General features: G+C 48.5%; 2 protein-coding genes across 4 annotated transcripts in view; both read right to left on the reverse strand.

Moving 5' to 3' along the window:
* Window positions 1-21180, reverse strand: part of LOC134933874 (solute carrier organic anion transporter family member 1A2-like) — a 279409-nt gene that overhangs the window by 225953 nt on the left and 32276 nt on the right. The window lies entirely within an intron of this gene.
* LOC134933872 (solute carrier organic anion transporter family member 1C1-like) overlaps window positions 1-21180 on the reverse strand; it is a 112620-nt gene that overhangs the window by 79772 nt on the left and 11668 nt on the right. For 2 of the 3 annotated variants that reach the window (XM_063929409.1, XM_063929410.1), the window contains exon 2: window positions 11978-12099. In XM_063929409.1, coding sequence (XP_063785479.1) covers window positions 11978-12085 — 108 coding nt within the window. In that variant the 5' untranslated portion in view covers window positions 12086-12099. Of the gene's footprint in view, window positions 1-11977; window positions 12100-17380; window positions 17489-21180 lie in introns of those variants that run through there. The other variant, XM_063929408.1, reaches the window with a different exon arrangement.

Genomic DNA, 21180 nt, shown 5'->3' on the forward strand with positions numbered 1-21180 from the left:
GCTCCTTTAACCCTTGCATGCCTATATGGGATTCAATATTTGTATTATATGGAGTATTCCCTGCATTCCTTTGTTAGTGGTTAAATATTGCACAATAAAAGGGCGTGCGATGGTGAAGGAGGCGCAGCCCCTTAAGACGGCGTGAACAGCACCTGCAGGGCACGATGTACAGAATGAGCGGGTGCGGGGGGGGGGATTGCGGATAGGGAAGGGTGTCTGTAGATGCTGCAGGTGGAGGGGGGGCAGATGCGGGGGGGTGCCTGGATGGGGAAGGGTTGGGACGTGCTGCGGGTGGGGGAGAAACAGTAGAGTGGGGGCTGTAGATGGGGGAGGGGTCCGGAGGCACTGCAGGTGGGGGAGGGGCAGGGGTGCCACTGGGGAGGGGCAGATGCAGGGATGTTGCAGATGGGTGAAGAGTTCCGGAGGTGCTGTGGGATGGGAAGGGGCGGGGGTGCCGTGGGTGGGGTAGGGGGTCCGGAGGCACCGCGGTGGGGGAGAGGCAGGAGCGGGTGGTGCGGCGGACGGGGAAGGGGGTCCGGAGGCGCTGCAGGTGGTGGAGGGGCAGGTGCGGAGGTGCCATGGGTGGGTGAGAGGGGGACCGCGAATGGAGGAGGGTGTCTGCAGATGCTGCGGGTGGAGGAGGTAGGCGTGGGGGGAGACATATATGGGGGGCGGATGGTGGAGGGGGTCTGGAGGTGCTGTGGGTGGTGGGGGAGTGGGAGGCGCTGGTGGTGTAGGGGGTCTGGAGGCACAGCGTGTAGGGGAGGGGTGGAGTGTCGCATGTGGTGGAGAGGAAGGTGCGGAGGTGTGGTGCATTGGGGAGGGGTCTGGAGGCGCTGCGGGTACTGTACCTGCCAAAAAGGTAGTTGGAGGGTATGCAGTAACAGGGCCAGGACAGGGGTGAAAGGGTCAGAACAGGGGTGACGGGGCCAGGACAGGGGTGACGGGTCCAGGACAGGGGTGACGGGTCCAGGACAGGGGTGACAGGTCCAGGACAGGGGTGACGGGGCCAGGACGGGGGTGACGGGGCCAGGACAGAAATGGCAGGGACAGGATAGGGGTGACAGGGCCAGGGTAGGGGTGGCAGGACCAGGATTTGGTTGACAGGGCCAGGATAGGGGTGACAGGGCCAGGGTAAGGGTGACAGGGCCAGGATAGGGGTGACAGGGCCAGGATAAGGGTGACAGGGCCAGGATAAGGGTGAAAGGGCCAGGATAAGGGTGACAGGGCAAGGCCAGGGGTGACAGGGCAAGGCCAGGGGTGACAGGGCCAGTATAGGGTTGACAGGGCAAGCACAGGGGTGACAGGGCCAGGATAGGGGTAACAGGGCCAGCATAAGGGTGAAAGGGCCAGGATAAGGGTGAAAGGGCCAGGATAAGGGTGGCAGGTCAAGGCCAGGGGTTACAGGGACATGACAGAACACAGGAGGGATAGGTATTAGGGACAGAACAGTGGTGACAGACAGATGTGTGTTACCGGAGTCACTGCTGCTGGCTGCTGCTGTTCCACTCCAACCTGTTGGGATCTGCTGCTGCTGGAGACTTGGCATGGCTGACTCTCTCAGGCTGGAGTCCTGCTTCCTCTGCCCGTCCGCATCCCTCCCCCCCTCCTCAGTCACACACCGCAGACCTCGCGCAGCTGCCGGGCACTGTGGTAAGGGGAGACTGGGAGTGACTGGTTAGCCCCCAGGAGATGCTGCGGCTGGAGGGAGGAGGGGGTCATAGCATGCACGTGGCGCCGACCTCGCGGCTGCTGGGCACTGTGGTAAGGGGAGACTGGGAGTGACTGGTTAGCCCCCAGGAGACGCTGCAGCTGGAGGGAGGAGGGGGTCGGAGCCTGCAAGCAGCGCGGACTTCTGCAGCGCTACCCGCCGGCTAAAGTGTGTGAAGGAGCTGGGCGCACCTCACTGCGGGTGGCAGCGCTGCAGCTAGCGGTGGGGTTGCCGGGGATGGAGATAACAGAGGCAGTACGGAACCTGCACAGTGGCAGGTGCCCCACAAAACTGCAGCTAAGAAGCGTGGAGTGTGCCAGAAAGTGACGCTCCTCCGCGCCAGAGAGACCCTGCTGAGTATGCTGATGTGGGGTGGTCAAGTACACAGTGAGCCGGTGCCCGTCTGTCTGTATGACATACCCCTCACACACCCCCATACCTCCCAAATGTCCCGATTTTAGCGCGACAGTCCCATTTTTTTGGGTCTGTCCCACTATCCCACCCGCATTGTCCCGTGGTGGGGGGGGGTCAGTTGGGAAGCTCCTGTACTCGCTGTTCTGCTTAGCATGCACACAGCGTCTATTTAGTGGAGACAGAGGGGGCATCAGGGGGTACGGATTAAGGGTGGGCCCAGGGGGTACGTACCCCGGGCCTCACAGTTTTAGGGGGTCCGCGGCTGGAGTAGCTCTGTCCCAGCTCTGAAGCTCCCCCGTCCTGCCAGTAACAGCGGCAGCATTGTGCTGCTGCGTGTTGGCAGGTCTGTGGTGTTGCAGGGAGGCAGCAACAGCCTCCCTGCTGTCTTCTGCCTGTGCGGGTGTGTAGGGGGATCAACCACCCCCTCTGGATTTACCCCTAGCTGAGGGGCCAAAATCCCATAAAAAATAATAATCCCGGAATTTGCATAAGAGGGCGTGGCCACGAGGGTGCAATTAGGCCACGCCCCCAATCCCACAGCAGGCACAGCAATGAGATAGGGCCCCCCTGTCTCAAGTGCCCTGGGCCCCCCGGACTCATAATCCGCCGCTGGGGGCATGCCAGCAGCTCACAGAGCGCTCAGCATGCCCCCTCACTGACGAAAACAGGGGCGTGGCTTGCGATCGCGGGTCCACCCATGAAGCCACGCCCCTTTCCCGTTAGCTGTGCCCCCTTTTTGCTGTGAGTGTGTCCCTCCTGCCTGAAGAAAGTTGGGAGGTATGCGGACTGAACGGCGGCATGTCTCGTTGACACACAAGCGGGTGGTCCGGAACAAATGGCTTTGCAGGCCTTATGCAGCCCACAGGCTGGAGGTTCCCCACCCCTGCTCTAAACCCTTGATCAGTTTGGTGGCTCACCTCTGAACCCTTTTGAGTTCCAAGATATCTTTTGTATAGTGCGGTGCCCGGAACTGTACACAATGGCCCTCATTCCGAGTTGATCGCTCGCAAGGCGATTTTAGCAGAGTTACACACGCTAAGCCGCCGCCTACTGGGAGTGAATCTAAACTTCTTAAATGTGCGACCGATGTATGCGCAATATTGCGATCACAAACGACTTAGCAGTTTCTGAGTAGCTTCAGACTTACTCTGCCTGTGCGATCAGTTCAGTGCTTTTCGTTCCTGGCTGACGTCATAAACACACCCAGCGTTCGCCCAGGCACTCCCACCGTTTCTCCGGCCACTCCTGCGTTTATTCCGGAAACGGTAGCGTTTCCAGCCACACGCCCCTAAAACGCCGTGTTTCCGCCCAGTAACACCCATTTCCTGTCAATCACAATGCGAACGTCGGAGCGATGAAAATGCCGTGAGTAAACTTACTTTCTTCATAGTAAAGTTACTTGGCGCAGTCGCAGTGCGAACATTGCGCATGCACACTAAGAGAATTCTCACTGCGATGCGATGAAAATCTCCGAGCGAACAACTCGGAATGAGGGCCAATATTCCAGGTTTGGCCGCACCGCGGCTGGATTACACTCCCATCCCTTGTCTCCATTCCCCGCTTTATACATGGTAACACCTCATTAGCTTTTGCTGCTGCATTCTGACATTGTGTACTGCTACTAAGTTTATTATCGATGAGCACTCCCAAATCTTTCTACTACCGTTATCCCTACATTTTCTCCATTTAGTTTATAGGCTGCCTGAATGTTCTTAGTCCCAAAGTGCATAACTTTATATTTGTCTATATTGAACCTCATTCTCCATTTATCCGCCCAGACCTCCAGTCTAGATAAGTCATTCTGTAGAGACTCCACATCCTCGTCTGAATTACTCTACATAGTTTAGTATCATCTGCGAGTCCTGCGCTATTCCACCGAGTACTGAACCCTGCGGTATTCCACTGAGTACTGAGCCCTGCGGTATTCCACTGAGTACTGAGCCCTGCGGTATTCCACTGAGTACTGAGCCCTGCGGTATTCCCCTGAGTACTGAGCCCTGCGGTATTCCCCTGAGTACTGAGTCCTGCGGTATTCCACTGAGCACTGAACCCTGCGGTATTCCACTGAGTACTGAGTCCTGCGGTATTCCACTGAGTACTGAGCCCTGCGGTATTCCACCGAGTACTGAGCCCTGCGGTATTCCACTGAGCACTGAGCCCTGCGGTATTCCACTGAGTACTGAGCCCTGCGGTATTCCACTGAGTACTGAGCCCTGCGGTATTCCCCTGAGTACTGAACCCTGCGGTATTCCACTGAGTACTGAGCCCTGCGGTATTCCACTGAGTACTGAGCCCTGCGGTATTCCACCGAGTACTGAGCCCTGCGGTATTCCACTGAGCACTGAGCCCTGCGGTATTCCACTGAGTACTGAGCCCTGCGGTATTCCACTGAGTACTGAGCCCTGCGGTATTCCCCTGAGTACTGAACCCTGCGGTATTCCACTGAGTACTGGGTCCTGCGGTATTCCACTGAGTACTGAGCCCTGCGGTATTCCACCGAGTACTGAGCCCTGCGGTATTCCACTGAGCACTGAGCCCTGCGGTATTCCACTGAGTACTGAGCCCTGCGGTATTCCACTGAGTACTGAGCCCTGCGGTATTCCCCTGAGTACTGAACCCTGCACTATTCCACCGAGTACTGAGCCCTGCGGTATTCCACCGAGTACTGAGCCCTGCGGTATTCCACTGAGCACTGAGCCCTGCGGTATTCCACCGAGTACTGAGTCCTGCGGTATTCCACTGAGTACTGAGTCCTGCGGTATTCCACTGAGTACTGAGCCCTGCGGTATTCCACCGAGTACTGAGCCCTACGGTATTCCCCTGAGTACTGAGCCCTGCGGTATTCCACTGAGTACTGAAGCCATTCAGAGTATTTATTTTATTTATTTATTAACAGTTTCTTATATAGCGCAGCATATTCCGTTGCGCTTTACAATTAGAACATCAGTAATAGAACAAAACTGGGTAAAAACAGACAGACAGAGGTAGGAAGGCCCTGCTCGCAAGCTTACAATCTATAGAGTACATCCTATTAATCATCACTCGATGTTCCGGGATCAGTTCTAAATGCCGCCGGACAGAATCCCGGCGGTCGAAATACCGACGCCGGAATCCCGACCACACAATCCCGACAGGGGTGGTGAGCGGAACGCAGCCCCTTGCGGGCTCGCTTCGCTCGCCACGCTACGGGCACGGTGCCTCGCTACGCTCGGCACACTATTATATTCTCCCTCTATGGGTGTCGTGGACACCCACGGACGGAGAATATGTCGGGATTGTGGCGGTCGGGATTGTGGCGGTCGGGATTGTGGCGGTCGGGATTCCGGCGTCAGTATTTCGACCGCTGGGATTCCGGCCGGCGGCATATTGACCGCATCCCGATGTTCCTTAGTAAACAGCCAATTACTCACAAAAGTACAAATAGTGTTTCTTACTCCAATCCCTCTTGGTTTGAGAATTAGTCTCCTGTGTGGAACTTTGTCAAAGGCCTTAGCGAAGTCCAAAAAGATCACATCCACTGCTTGACGCTGATCAATATTATCGCTCACTTTCTCGTAGAAGCTTATTAAGTTAGTTTGGCATGACTTGTCCTTCACAAACCCATGCTGATTCCTAGTAATAACCTTGGAGGTATCCAAGTACTCTAGTATGCTATCCCTTAATATACCTTCTAGTAGTTTCCCCACTATAGATGTCAAACTTACCGGTCTATAGTTCCCGGGGAGCGTTTTAGTACCCTTTTTAAATATTGGGACTGCCTCTGCTGTACGCCAGTCCTTTGGTATCATTCCTGATCTAATTGACTCGCTGAAAATCAGATATAGAGGTTTCGATATCTCTACGTTGAGTTCCCAAAGGACCCTGGGGTGGAGTCCATCCGGCCTAGGAGATTTATTTATCTTAATTTTACGTAGTCTCTCCTGGACTACTCCCTCGTTTAACCAAGTACCAATCAACGGGTCGTTATTATAGTTTATGTTATGCTCTACTCTCGTCAACCTGTCCTCTTTCATGAATACTGCTGAAAATAATTTATTAAATAGATCCTCTTTTTCCTTATCATTAATCAAGATATCCAGCTTGCCCTTTAAAGGCCCAATAGTCTCCATTTTCAACCTTTTACCATTTATATACTTAAAGAACTTTTGGGGGTTTGTTTTACTCTCCTTTGCGATTTTTTATTTTTTTCTATTTTAGCTGCTCTGATTGCTTTTATGCATTTTTTTTGTTACATTCCTTGTAGAACTGGAATGATTCCACCGTTCCTTCAGACTTAAATGCTTTGAAAGTGCGCCTTTTTTTATCCATTTGTTCCTTGACCTTCTCATTAAGTCACATCGATTTGAATTTCCTACTTCTGTTTTTTGTTGACTTTGGGAGTATATAAATTAGTGTACTTATTGGGCGCAGTTGTAAAAACATCCCACATTTCAGCAGTATTCTTACCATGAAAAACAATTCCCAATTGATGTCCTTCATTGCTTGTTTCGGCAATATGAAATTAGCTTTCCTAAAGTTTACAATCTTAGTTAAACTCTTATATTGTTGTTTTTGAAAGCTGATATCGAATGTGATCATATTGTGATCACTATTTCCTAGGGTCTCCCCTACTTTAGTATTTATTATTATTTCCTCATTATTAGTTAGTACTAGGTCAGTATAGTCCCTTGCCTAGTTGGCTCCTCAATTACCTGGGACAAGTAATGATCTTTTAGCATGTTTAAGAATCTGTTACCCCTAGCTGTATTTACTGTTTCGGTGTTCCAGTTTATGTCCGGGTAATTAAAGTCCCCAACATTAATGACGTCCTCCATATCTGCAGCTCTTTCGATTTGCTGCCAGAGTTGTAATTCGTCAGCCACACTAATATCTGGTGGTTTGTAGCATGTCCCTATTAAAATAGTTTTTTTTGTATCTTTACCCCCACTCGAAATCTCAACCCATAATGCCTCCACGTTATCTCCAGCCCCCTTGTAAATGACCTCCTTTAAATATGGTTTTAAGAATGGTTTAACATAGAGACAAACACCCCTCCCTTTTTATTAGTCCTATCTCTCCTGAAGAGGGTGTATCCCTCAATGTTTGCCACCCAGTCGTGAGAATCATCCCACCATGTCTCTGTATTGCCTATTATGTCATATTGGTCATTAAGTGCAATTGTCTCTAATTCCCCCCTTTTACTTGTTAGGCTTCTTGCATTTGCAATCATACACTTGAGTGTAGTATTTCCCTGACCGCAAGTTTTGTTGTACATAACATTTCCTTAGGAACCTGGGTTTCCCTTAAATGACCATTGCTGACTATTTTTCTCCTTTCCCCCTCTCCACCCCCATTATAGTTTCTCCATCCCACTATTCTTCACTCTCTAGTTGTCCCACTAATTCTTTCTAATACCTCCCCCCAGGCACATCAATTAAAATCTCCTCCAACCTTCGAACCATCCTCCCCCCCCAAAGAGCACCACAGCCCCCTCCTCATTTAGGTGCAATCCATCGCAACAAAAAAAGATGGCGTCTGACTGAGAAGTCTGCCCAGTGTTCTAAGAACACAAACCCCTCCTTCCTACACCAGTCTCTAAGCCACACATTTACCTCCCTAATCTCCCTCTGTCTGCCTGGACTAGCGTATGGCACAGGTAATATTTCAGAGAATATTACCTTAGATGTCTCTGCCTTTAATTTTTGTCCTAGGTCCCTATAATCTTTCTTAAGGACATCCCACCTACCACTAACTAACGTGCACCAAGACCGCCGGGTAATTCCCGGCCCCTTCCAACAATCTTTCTACTCTGTCCACAATGTGCCGTACCCAAGCACCCAGGAGACATGTGGGGTCATGGTATATAGGTGGCAGCTGAGCACACGTTGGGTCATGGTATATAGGTGGAAGCTGAGCGTACATGGGGTCATGGTATATAGGTGGCAGCTGAGCACATGTGGGGTCATGATATATAGGCGGCTGTGAGCGCACGTGGGGTCATGGTATATAGGTGGCAGCCGAGTGCACGTGGGGTCATGGTATATAGATGGCTGCTGAGCACATGTGGGGTCATGGTATATAGGTGGCAACTGGGCACATTTGGGATCATGGTATATAGGTGGCAACTGGGCACATGTTGGGTCATGATATATAGGCGGCTGCTGAGCACACAAGGGGTCATGGTATATAGGTGGCAGCTGGGCACATTTGGGGTCATGGTATATAGGTGGCTGTGGAGCACACGTGGGGTCATGGTATATAGGTGGCAGCTGGGCACACGTGGGATCATGGTATATAGGTGGCAGCTGGGCACACGTGGGGTCATGGTATATAGGTGGCTGCTGAGCATATGTGGGGTCATGGTATATAAGTGGCAGCCGGGCACATGTGTGGTCATGATATATAAGTGGCAGCTAGTCACACGTGGGGTCATGGTATATAGGTGGCAGCTGGACACACCAGGGGTCATGGTATATCACACGTGGGGTCATGGTATATAAGTGGCAACTGGGCACATTTGGGGTCATGGTATATAGGTGGCTGCGGAGCACACATGGGATCATGGTATATAGGTGGCAGCCGGGCACATGTGGGGTCATGGTATATAGGTGGCAGCTGAGTGCACGTGGGGTCATGGTATATAGGTGGCAGCTGGGCACACATGGGGTCATGGTATATAGATGGCTGCTGATCACATGTGGGGTCATGGTATATAGGTGGCAACTGGGCACACAAGGGGCCATGGTATATAGGCGGCTGCTGAGCACACGTGGGGTCATGGTATATAGGTGGCAGCTGGGCACATGTGGGCTCATGGTATATAGGTGGCAGCTGGGCACACGTGGGCTCATGGTATATAGGTGCCTGCTGAGCATATGTGGGGTCATGGTATATAGGTGGCAGCTGGGCACACGTGTGGTCATGATATATAAGTGGCAGCTAGGCACATGTGGGGTCATGGTATATAGGTGGCAGCTGGGCGCAGCATACAGGAGAGAATCAGCAGAGAAATTTAGATGTCAGTCACAGTGCTGTAACCAGACATTTTAGCTCTGTGTGCAAGAAACAGCATTGACGCCCCCCCCCACCACACACACACACACACACACACACACACACACACACATAAATAAGGGCCAGTGCGCGCCGGAGGCATGCACAAAAAATACAAGGGCGTATCTACATGGGGAAGGGGCTTTCTTTTTTTTGTACACATTATCCAGGCAGAGTCCCCTTTTTTACACATTAGGCAGGCAGAGTCTCCTATTTAAAAAAAAACATTATGGCAGGCAGTCCCCGCTGTTGTTTTTTTTTATACATTATGACAGCAGTCCCCTTTTTATGAGGGGGGGGGGGGAGAGAGAGAGAGAGACTCACCTGTGACCTGGCATCCATCTGCTGTGTTAATTCGGCAGGCTGGCTGCTGAGAGAGGCAAAGACCCGGGAGCTGATTGCAGAACTCCCGCGTCCCCTGCAGATGACAGGCGGCAGTGCTGTAGTGAGTAGTGACAGTGGCTGCGACCATGTCAGGGGCGGTTTTGGTGCTGCTGATGGTGCACCTCCAGGGCAAGTGCACCATCGGCACACACCTAGTTACAGCCCTAGTCAGTCACACAAAGCTCAGATGACAGATTATAGTAAAGTTGCTGGAGAATTGGGGTGTTACCAGGAGACCCCACTTGTTTTAGTTTAAATGACAGTAATTGAGACAGTGTTCCTCCTATACATGATGTAATATGTAAAAAATCAATAAACGAAAAAGAGTCAGTGTTACCTCCCCCCCCTTCCCCCATCCCAAATCCTCATCTTCATAGTCAGACATCCTGCGCTGGAAGAGTGCGAGGTTCTCCTACTATAAGGGAAACAAACTCCAGTGCCTCAAAGGAAGGGGAGGGCAAACCTCACTGTACTGCCCATATGGGAGTACCAGCATTGCGCTGATGAGGCGCCTGTGCAAAAGAGGCCCCTGTCCGCTGGGCTGAGAGGACTGCTGGGCTGAGAGGACTGCTCACAGTGGTCCCAGAATAATGAATAGGGAACAATTTACATACTTACTTACTTTGAATGTCTCCTCTCCAGGAGACGCAGCAGGAGACTTCAGGGGATGGGCTGTGACATCATCAAGCTCTGCCTCTACATCAGGAAAACACCGCAATTTGCGGGGTCCATGGGAAGGGGGCGGGGCTAAAATGATGCGATTCGCATCATTCTAACCCCTTCCCCACTCCTTGGAACCGCTAACTCAGGAGAGTATCTCTGCATCCTTCCCGCATCACTAGGATGTGAGCAGGATGCAGGAGACCCGCCTACTCTTCCAGGGTTGCGGGGGGCTACTCCAAAAAACGGGAGCCTCCTGCAGCTTCCGGGAGAGTAGGCAGGTATGACATTACGGAAACATAGAATGTGACGGCAGATAAGAACCACTTGGCCCATCTAGTCGGCCCCTTTTCTAATCATATTGTTATCTCAAACCCTATTAGATCCTTAGTTCCCTGTAAGGAGATCCTTATATTTATCCCATGGACAAATAGCAGATCTGTGCTTAAGGGGTCTATTCATCACGCTTTATATTCTCATGAGTGAAACTTTAGTATTACATTCACTGTGATAAACAGCGTTCTTCCTTTAACCACTTAACCGGCTAATGTTTTTTCCAAAAACAGCTTATAAATAGACTTTTTTTTATGATTGAATTAATTGAACTATTTAAAACGTATCCAAAATGATTTTATTGGAAAAAAATTAACAGTTTAAAAATATTGGCTTTACAAACATTGGAACATCGCAACAGCACCAGCAGAACATCGGATACATCGTGGGACTGGGACCCTCCCAACTCTGACATTCCCAGTGGCTGCAGCCACCAGGCACACACTGGGGGCTCAGGAGGGTATTCATTTCCATTTCCTGAGCGGCTGCTCCTCTCTGTAGCCGACAGGTGGGGGGTCCTGCCGTACTGACCGGTTGGCAGACACTGCGGGAGAGTGCAGGGAGGCAGAGGGACCCGAAGTTCCCTCTGTGATTGGCGGCTGCTATAAGAATATCTTCCGGCAGCTGGCCACTATGTGTTTGTGGCTGGTCACATCGTTTGCAACCAGGCCAGACAGCGCACAGTCCGGTGAGGTTGCAAATGATGCGACCATGCCAGGCAAGTTGTTAAGAGGAAATTGTATTAATCTCTATTTACCTTATTATTACTTCTGAAAAGCCGCTCTTCCTGCGGAGACAGGTGTGACGCGCTCCCCCGCCTCGCCTGTCCTGGCCCCGATATTCTCTGATGGTTTGTAAACCGTAAATGTGCAATGTCCAAGGAGCACGGAGGAGCAGGAAAAATCTACATATATACATATATAAAGTATTGTATACAGAAATGATCAAACTGCTGGGCTCATGTCACCTGCATTAACACTTGCGGCTGCGCAGGCGGCTCCCTGGATCATGTTGCAGGGCAAGGAGGCGGGCGACGCGGGGCCCATTTATCAAAGTATGTTTGTGACTATATCACTGAAAACACCCATATTCGGGGGTTAGCCGCAAATATTAGGTATTTCCTGAATGTAAGAAGGAGGAACCTCAGCGATCCCTCATTACCGCCCGGCAGCCGCAATCCCCATATGTTCCTATGCGATGCTTCCCGTTTCACCAATATCCGGAATGCGATAGAGACATGAGATGTACTAAGCTAAAGTGCAGAGAGATAAAGTACCAGCCAATCAGCTTATAGCTGCCAGGTTACAGGCTGTGCTTGAAAAATGACAGTTAGGAGCTGATTGGCTGGTACTTTATCTCTCCCCAAGGTTTGATACATGCTCCCCCATATATGATGTAATCTCTGCGGGGAGGTGGGAGGGGTAATGGGTGACGTGACAGTACCTTCAGAGGGGTGCAGCATTGGGGCTTCTTAGCGGGATCAGATACATTTCCATCTTGCGGAGATAAGTTGGACTTTGAGTTCTTGAGGTCGTTGTTTTCTTTCTCCATGTTGCAGGATTAGTCTGAAAGATAACATTAAATGTCACCAAAGAGAATCTTACACAGTGGTCTGAGATCTGGGAGAAGATACATTGTTGTTATAACATGTGACAATGAGTAACTATCATTTGGGATATAAGTGACACATTTTATACCTTGTATTAATGATTATTCCTATTCTTTCAAGGTGCAGTTGTTGCTGAGAGAGGAGTGAATTACTGTGCAGAATCCATTCTTCCTGTTCTCCAGGGAGGCTACATCCCCTATCCCAAGATGGCCACCAAGATCACTACTGAGCAAGTGCAGGGAACAACTTGTCTTTTCACTGTGTAACGTGACATGGTGGGAGACAGAATTCTCCTACTTAGCTCTAGAGCAGGGGTTCTCAAACTCGGTCCTCATTACCCCACACAGTGCATGTTTTGCAGGTAACCCAGCAGGTGCAAGAAAAAAAAGCAATTGTTTCCCCAGCACACTGAATGGATAACAGTAACCAGATATAAATCCCACATGATAATAGAATTCAGAGATCTTCGTTACACATATTTGCGCAAATGTGTGGTTAAGCCCCAAAGCAGCATCAAGGCCTCTCTGTATATTTGGGGTCCCTAGCGCTATATCTAGGTGCAGGGTGTGGCACCCCAAAACACCAGAATGAGCCAGAAAGTCCAGCGCGGCATACCAGTGTAAAAAACTATAGTGTTAATAAATTAGTATTTAGGAAGACGAAGCTATAGAGGGGGTGATACAAACATGAAATGTAATTAAAATAGAGAAATAGTGTTAGAAAATTAATAAGTGAAAAGTGTTAATAGAATGTAAAGGTAGGCCACACTAAAGCCATCCAGCTCAGCCAGTCCAGAGGCACCACACCTCACCCCTCCATTACCCCAATCTGGGTCTAATATTAACCAGCAAGGAGCCACGTGATAATGGCTCCTTACTAAAATATGTCTAAGCTAAGAGCTACCTACCTTGGAGCAACCCCATAATGCTCCATGTGGCATGTCAGGGCCTGCACCTCCTCCTAATGCAGAAACCTCTATGCCTCTCACAACAGACATATAGATTGGTAAATGCTCAATTAGCTTAGTGATATCATTCAGGTGCTCGAAAGGAAGGGGTATTTCTGAGCAAGAAAAAAGGAATTGGATTCCCCAGCACCCTGAATGATAACAGTAACCAGATATAAATCCCACATGATAATAGAATTCAGAGATCTTCGTTACACATATTTGCGCAAATGTGTGGTTAAGCCCCAAAGCCACATCAAGGCCTCTCTGTATATTTGGGGTCCCTAGCGCTATATCTAGGTGCAGGGTGTGGCACCCCAAAACACCAGAATGAGCCAGAAAGCCCAGTGTGGCAAACCAGTGTTGGGGCTTAACCACACATTTGCGCAAATATGTGTAACGAAGATCTCTGAATTCTATTATCATGTGGGATTTATATCTGGTTACTGTTATCATTCAGGGTGCTGGGGAATCCAATTCCTTTTTTCTTGCTCAGAAATACCCCTTCCTTTCGAGCACCTGAATGATATCACTAAGCTAATTGAGTATTTACCAATCTATATGTCTGTTGTGAGAGGCATAGAGGTTTCTGCATTAGGAGGAGGTGCAGGCCCTGACATGCCACATGGAGCATTATGGGGTTGCTCCAAGGTAGGTAGCTCTTAGCTTAGACATATTTTAGTAAGGAGCCATTATCATGTGGCTCCTTGCTGGTTAATCTTAGACCCAGATTGGAGTAATGGAGGTGTGAGGTGTGGTGCCTCTGGACTGGCTGAGCTGGATGGCTTTAGTATGGCATACCTTTACATTCTATTAACACTTTTCACTTATTAATTTTCTAACACTATTTCTCTATTTTAATTACATTTCATGTTTGTATCACACCCTCTATAGATTCGGCTTCCTAAATACTAATTTATTAACACTATAGTTTTTTACACTGGTTTGCCACACTGGGCTTTCTGGCTCATTCTGGTGTTTTGGGGTGCCACACCCTGCACCTAGATATAGCGCTAGGGACCCCAAATATACAGAGAGGCCTTGATGTGGCTTTGGGGCTTATTCACACATTTGTGGAAATATGTGTAACCAAGATCTCTGAATTCTATTATCATGTGGGATTTATATCTGGTTACTGTTATCCATTCAGGGTGCTGGGGAAACAATTGCTTTTTTTCTTGCTCAGAAATACCCCTTCCTTTCGAGCACCTGAATGATATCACTAAGCTAATTGAGCATTTACCAATCTATAAACCCAGCAGGTGCACATGTGTATTAATTACTCACTGACATTTTTTAAAAGGTTCACAGGTGGAGCTAATTATTTCACTTGCGATTTTGTGAGGAGACCTGCAAAACATGCCCTGTGTGGGGTCCTGAGGACCGAGTTTGAGAACCTGTGCTCTAGAGAGAGCAGAGGTTCCCTGCATTCCACCCATGTGCAGTATACGCTCACCGGCTGGTGGACTGTATGACACCCCTCTCAGCCCCCTCAGTAACTAGATGGTAACAGCGCCCCTCTGCGCTGGGCTTCTCTCTGTTACACAATCATTGTGTCTTACTGCAGCTTCCCAGCTATTGATCTTCCATGACACAGCGTTACCTATATACAGACTGAGACAGCGGCCCACGCAGAGCGAGGTCATGTACATAAGTGCGGATACTCCCCCCTCCGTACGCTTTTCTGTCATCAGCACTATCCACACGCCTGGCATCACAGTCACCATCATTATCAGTGCGCTCTTACACCAGCCCTGGACAAAAACATCAGTCTGAAAACAAGCGCGGTAACATATCTGCACAGCCCACCATTACGCCAGCCTATTACGCCTACTCTGACGCAAATGGAGCTATATACTTCTGCATCTCCCGTACATGCATACACTTGATTCTGGAGCAAGCACAGATCGCAGCAGCAAATGGCAAAACCATGTGCAGTGCAGATGGGGCAGATGTAACATGTGCAGAGAGAGTTAGATTTGGGTGGGGTGTGATCAAACTGAAATCTAAATTGCAGTGTTAAAATACAGCAGCCAGTATTTACCCTGCACAGAAACAATATAACCCACCCAAATCTAACTCTCTCTGCACATGTTACATCTGCCCCACCTGCAGTGCACATGGTTTTGCCCATTAGCTAACAATTTTGCTGCTGCGATCAGATCTGAATTAGGCCCCCAGACAGAATACGCTCTGCAAACAGAATTGCGCTCAAGCCACCGTCTTACATAGGAGTATATAATATGACATCACAGAAGACGGCTTGCGTAATACACCCATTGGGCCTCATTAGCGCTAGGAATAGCGTCAGGCATAGGTTGGAAATAGCCACGTGGACAGTCCATGTGACGCTGAGTAATAATACAGTCTGTTTTGCAAGCAGGGAAAATACCGCCGTGTTCTGCATGTAACCCCAAACATGCCGATGATTTTCACGCCTCTTCCGGAGAGAATTGCGCCATTGCAGCTCCTCCCCCCCAACTACAAGGCCACAGTTATTGGCATTCTGCAGTAAAAGCATAATTGAGCCTCTGGGTCGCTCACTACACCGTATAAGTGAATGGGGCCGGGCGGCCGGTACATGTATTTCCATCATCCTGTATAACGCAGCTGTATATTGTTCTCACACATCAGTGGTTGTATTATTTATTATGTCACATTCCGCCCGGACGCTGAGGCAAGGTAAGGAGAAACCTCATCAGCACTAATGAGCCGCCACATCCCATCTACTTGTAGGAAAAATCATATTTAATGCTATCTCAGTGCATAGATCCGGGTTCTCAGTCTTTGGTACACGCACCTCTGTAAGTTCTCAGTCATAATATGGTATACATGTATATAGTGTATGACTATTATTGTATACATCTATATATAGTGTATGACTATTATTGTATACATGTATATATACTGTATGACTATTATTGTATATATAGTGTATGACTATTATTGTATACATATATATATATATAGTGTATGACTATTATTGTATATATAGTGTATGACTATTATTGTATACATATATATATATATATATATATATATATATATATAGTGTATGACTATTATTGTATATATAGTGTATGACTGTTATTTTATACATGTATATATAGTGTATGACTATTATTGTATACATGTGTATATATAGTGTATGACTATTATTTTATACATGTATATGTAGTGTATGACTATTATTTTATACATGTATATATAGTGTATGACTATTATTTTATACATGTATATATAGTGTATGACTATTATTGTATACATCTATATATAGTGTATGACTATTATGGCATACAGTACAAGTATATACTTTAGTATATAAATATATAATACTGTATAGTACAACATTGTCTTAATTTGGATTTTTACTTTATGATGGAATCTGACGGCTGAATGGTCATTTTTTTAAACCGTTCAAACTAGAGATGTGCGCGGAATAACGTGTTCTGGTGAAGCCGCTCTCAAGTCTTATGGTTCGGGTTGGTATTTTGGTTTGGTTAAGAAATCAATAAAAAAAAATTATTGATAAGTACTTATTGATAAATATCTATAAAAAAAAAAAAACCCCAGCTAAAATCACGTAATGTCTGCACACCAAAACCCCAGAATTCGGATTTGAAATCCATAATCCGAACCTCAGGAAGATCTGAACGGGACTCGGCTCAGATCTCCTATAGTGATCCGGACCAGGATTTGATTTGAATCCACAAAATTCGTGTGGATTCAGATCTCTGGAGAACCGCACATCTCTACTTCACGCACCTTAAGAACAATCCCAGAAAGTTATTTAAAAGTATTTTGCCATCTGAGGAGTCTAATTATAATGTATAAAAATGGCGCAGTGGCTATCTGTACCGCAACGCCATCTACTATTGTTTTGCATGGAAGGCTGTCATTATCCCAGCGCTCTGCATACCGGTGCCAGGATCCACGACACCCCAGGATGGAGAATAATTAGTATGGCGTGCGTAGGATCTTTTTCACTTGCCCCGCTGCCGGCATTCCGCCGGGATCCCAAACACCGGTATATAGTAGTACACCCGTTTTGCAGGAAGACGAGGGGAAGGGTCCTCACTAAACTCCTAGAAGATCTGATTCTTCCTAAACCGACTCACACGGACTAAAGAGAATGTGGTCAGAAACACTTTAGTTAGCGGGTGACATAAATGCGCCAGCCCTCATCTACCACATACACAATACGTATAACGCCTACATATACCAGAGAGGATGTCAGACACAAATTACACAGCACTATATGAATGGTGTAAGCCATAAGGTAAGGGATTACCTGTCCAGCTGGAACGTTCCATGCACTGGCTGCAGACGGGATGAGACGTTCCTATTTGGTGTAGTGAGAGGTCAGCAATCATTAACTTCTCCAAAACAGACAGTGGCCCTGATTGCTGGAAGTTACCTGTTCTGCCAGGTGTCCTGCATACAGACTGGACCAATGCTCTCTGCTATGACTGATCTCTGGCTGGATCACTGATCACTGTGTTTGTCTTTCCAAAACCTGGACAAAGGGTTTCTCCCAGCAGCCATTGTTAGTCAGGCTCGGGGGGTGGTAAAGGGTGGTCTTCTGTATGCCGGCGGTCGGGCTCCCGGCGCTCAGTATACCGGCGCCGGGAGCCCGACCGCCGGCATACCGACACTTATTTTCCCTCGTGGGGGTCCACGACCCCCATAGAGGGAGAATAAAATAGTGTGGCGCGCGTAGCGCGCCACTGTGCCCGTAGCGTGGCGAGCGCAGCGAGCCCGCAAGGGGCTCATTTGCGCTCGCCACACTGTCGGTCAGCCGGCGGTCGGGCTCCCGGCGCCGGTATGCTGGGCGCCGGGAGCCCGACCGCCGGCCAGCCGTAGTGAACCCGGTGGTAAATGGGGGCAGTACATGAGTCCATTGTAGAGTGGTGGACTCCAAACTCTCCCGGTGATATCCGCGCACCGTACCATGGACCTGATTCATATTTGTAAGTAAAGCAAATTATCAAGCAACACACCCCACCCAAATCTAACTCTCTCTGCACATGTTACATGTTTCCTACTATGCTGCAGTGCAGATGGGTTATATGTAACATGTGCAGAGAAAGTTAGATTTGTGTGTGGTGTGTTCAAACAAATCTAAATTGCAGTGTAAGAATAAAGCGGTCTAACATGTGTGGGCTACACGCAGAAGCAGCCAGTATTTACCCTGCACAGAAACAATACAAATGCATTTGCTCCCCTTGCATGGCTACGTGGTTCGTTCCAGACACAAAGGGGGTCATTCCGAGTTGGTTGCTTGCTGGCTAGTTTTAGCAGCCGTGAAAACGCTATGCTGCCGCCCACTGGGGAGTGTATTTTAGCTTAGCAGAAGTGCGAACGCCTGTGCAGCCGAGCTCTGCAAAAACAGTTTGTGTAGTTTCTGAGTAGCTCTGAACCTTACTCAGCTCTTGCAATCACTTCAGTCTATTCGTGTCCGGATTTGACGTCATACACCCGCCCAGCGAACGCCCAGCCACGCCTGCGTTTTTTCAGACATACCTGCGCTTTTGCAAACCTTCCCTGAAAACGGTCAGTTGACACCCAGTAACGCCCCCTTCCTGTCAATCTTCTAGCGGCCGCCAGTGCGACTGAAAACTCTGCTAGAACCTGAGAAAAACAACAACAAGCTTTGTACCCGTACGACGCACGTGCGCATTGCGGTGCATGCGCAGAAATGCCATTTTTTAGCATGATCGCTGCACTGCTAACAACGGCAGCTAGCGATCAACTCGGAAATGAACCCCAAATTTACTTGCTTTATTTCTTCACTTATAAACATGAATCAGGGGTGATAAACAAAATATATAACAGAGCGTGAATTGGGAAACGGTGAACGCTGCTGTGAGGACAGAAATGCAGTTTGATAAAAATACAAAAATTTTAAAGCTGACACTTTTAAAGCCTCAGTCCAATAGCAGTACGCCTCATACCTCAATTTGCAATAGGTGTTTACAGTGCAAGATAGCTGTAATGTACATTGTTCCGGCAGAGGGCAGGAGGTGAACGTGCACACATTTGCACATATACGCCTTATTTGTGAGCAGTGGAGAAACGCAATATTATTTTACAAGTGGAATGAAGTGTAATAATAGGGTCTGACAGGACACATTTTTAATGGTGTTCCCATTACACCGGGCAACAGGACAGTTTGCACCAGCTCCAAGGGAGTAGAGATGGAGCCTCATCCTGTAGTTGTAATGAGAGATAATCTGCACCCACATGCTGGAGAAACGCGTTACCAACCTTGCTCCGATCAATAAAAAGCTTCACACGTAAAACTTCCGCCTGTGTTAGGGGTCCCAGGGTCCTCAGTCACTTGCTACAGTAGTTGGGTCATGGTTCTACATGTTTGTAATCAGCATTTAGAAAGCTAGAACATGCTGGGCACAGTATCTTATTGTACATGGCCACCCTCTACCACGTCTAGTCTTCTGTGTGCAGGATATCATTGTCAGTAGCTGTCTTACCATACACAGTGAGCGGGAATCACACCTAGTTTATAGCACACACTAGGGTCTAGGTAAGAAGCATTGCTTTTATTGGTACCTTACCTGAATTACACTGTCATAATGCCCTATGGCCCTAGATGGGGGCAACCTGGCAAAGAGGTGGTAGGGAAAGGGAAACCAGCCACCTATTCTCCAGATTGGGTGGCACCAGAACATCAGCCACCCTTGTGTCACCTATGTGCGCTGTCAAGCTGAGGTGATAGATGTCAGTGACACCCTCTAGGCAGAAAACTAGGGACATCAGGAAAGGCGGCCTTTGGTCCATCCTATTAGGGAGAAGGCAGATGAAAAGCACAAAAGGGTATGCCCACCAGGGAGACCACTGGACAGGATGACTGGAGAACACGTCATACCCTCCTAATAATCCTCATATCAAAGCTACTCTTCTAGCCAACAGAACTATCCCTGGGTGTGTTTGCACTATTCTCTTCTAGCCAACAGAACTACCCCTGGGTGTGTATGCACTATTCTCTATCCAACAGAACTACCCCTGGGTGTGTATGCACTATTCTTTTCTAGCCAACAGAACTACCCCTGGGTGTGTATGCACTATTCTCTTCTAGCCAACAGAACTACCCCTGGGTGTGTATGCACTATTCTCCTCTATCCAACAGAACTACCCCTGGGTGTGTTTGCACTATTCTCCTCTAGCCAACAGAACTACCCCTGGCTGTGTTTGCACTATTCTCCTCTAGCCAACAGAACTACACCTGGGTGTGTTTGCACTATTCTCCTCTAGCCAACAGAACTACCCCTGGGTGTGTTTGCACTATTCTCTTCTAGCCAACAGAACTACCCCTGGGTGTGTATGCACTATTCTCTTCTAGCCAACAGAACTACCCCTGGGTGTGTATGCACTATTCTCTTCTAGCCAACAGAACTACCACTGGGTGTGTATGCACTATTCTCTTCTAGCCAACAGAACTACCCCTGGGTGTGTATGCACTATTCTCTTCTAGCCAACAGAACTATGCCTGGGTGTGTATGCACTATTCTCTTCTATCCAACAGAATTACCCCTGGGTGTGTTTGCACTATTCTCTTCTAGCCAACAGAACTACCCCTGGGTGTGTATATACTAATCTCCTCTATCCAACAGAACTACCCCTGAGTGTGTATGCACTAATCTCCTCCAGCCAACAGAATTACCCCTTGGTGTGTTTGCACTATTCTCTTCTAGCCAACAGAACTACCCCTGGGTGTGTATATACTAATCTCCTCTAGCCAACAGAATTACCCCTGGGGGTGTTTGCACTATTCTCCTCTAGCCAACAGAACTACCCCATGGTGTTTGCCCTATTATCATCTAGCCAACAGAACTACCCCTGGGTGTGTATGCACTATTCTTCTCTAGCCAACAGAACTACCCCGGGTGTGTATGCACTAATCTCCTCTAGCCAACAGAACTACCCCTGGGTGTGTATGTACTATTCTCCTCTAGCCAACAGAACTACCCCTGGGTGTGTATGCACTATTCTCCTCTAGCCAACAGAACTGCACCTGGGTGTGTATGCACTATTCTTTTCTAGCCAACAGAACTACCCCTGGGTGTGTATGCA

Source organism: Pseudophryne corroboree, chromosome 6, assembly GCF_028390025.1.
Source record: "Pseudophryne corroboree isolate aPseCor3 chromosome 6, aPseCor3.hap2, whole genome shotgun sequence".
Taxonomy (NCBI): domain Eukaryota; kingdom Metazoa; phylum Chordata; class Amphibia; order Anura; family Myobatrachidae; genus Pseudophryne; species Pseudophryne corroboree.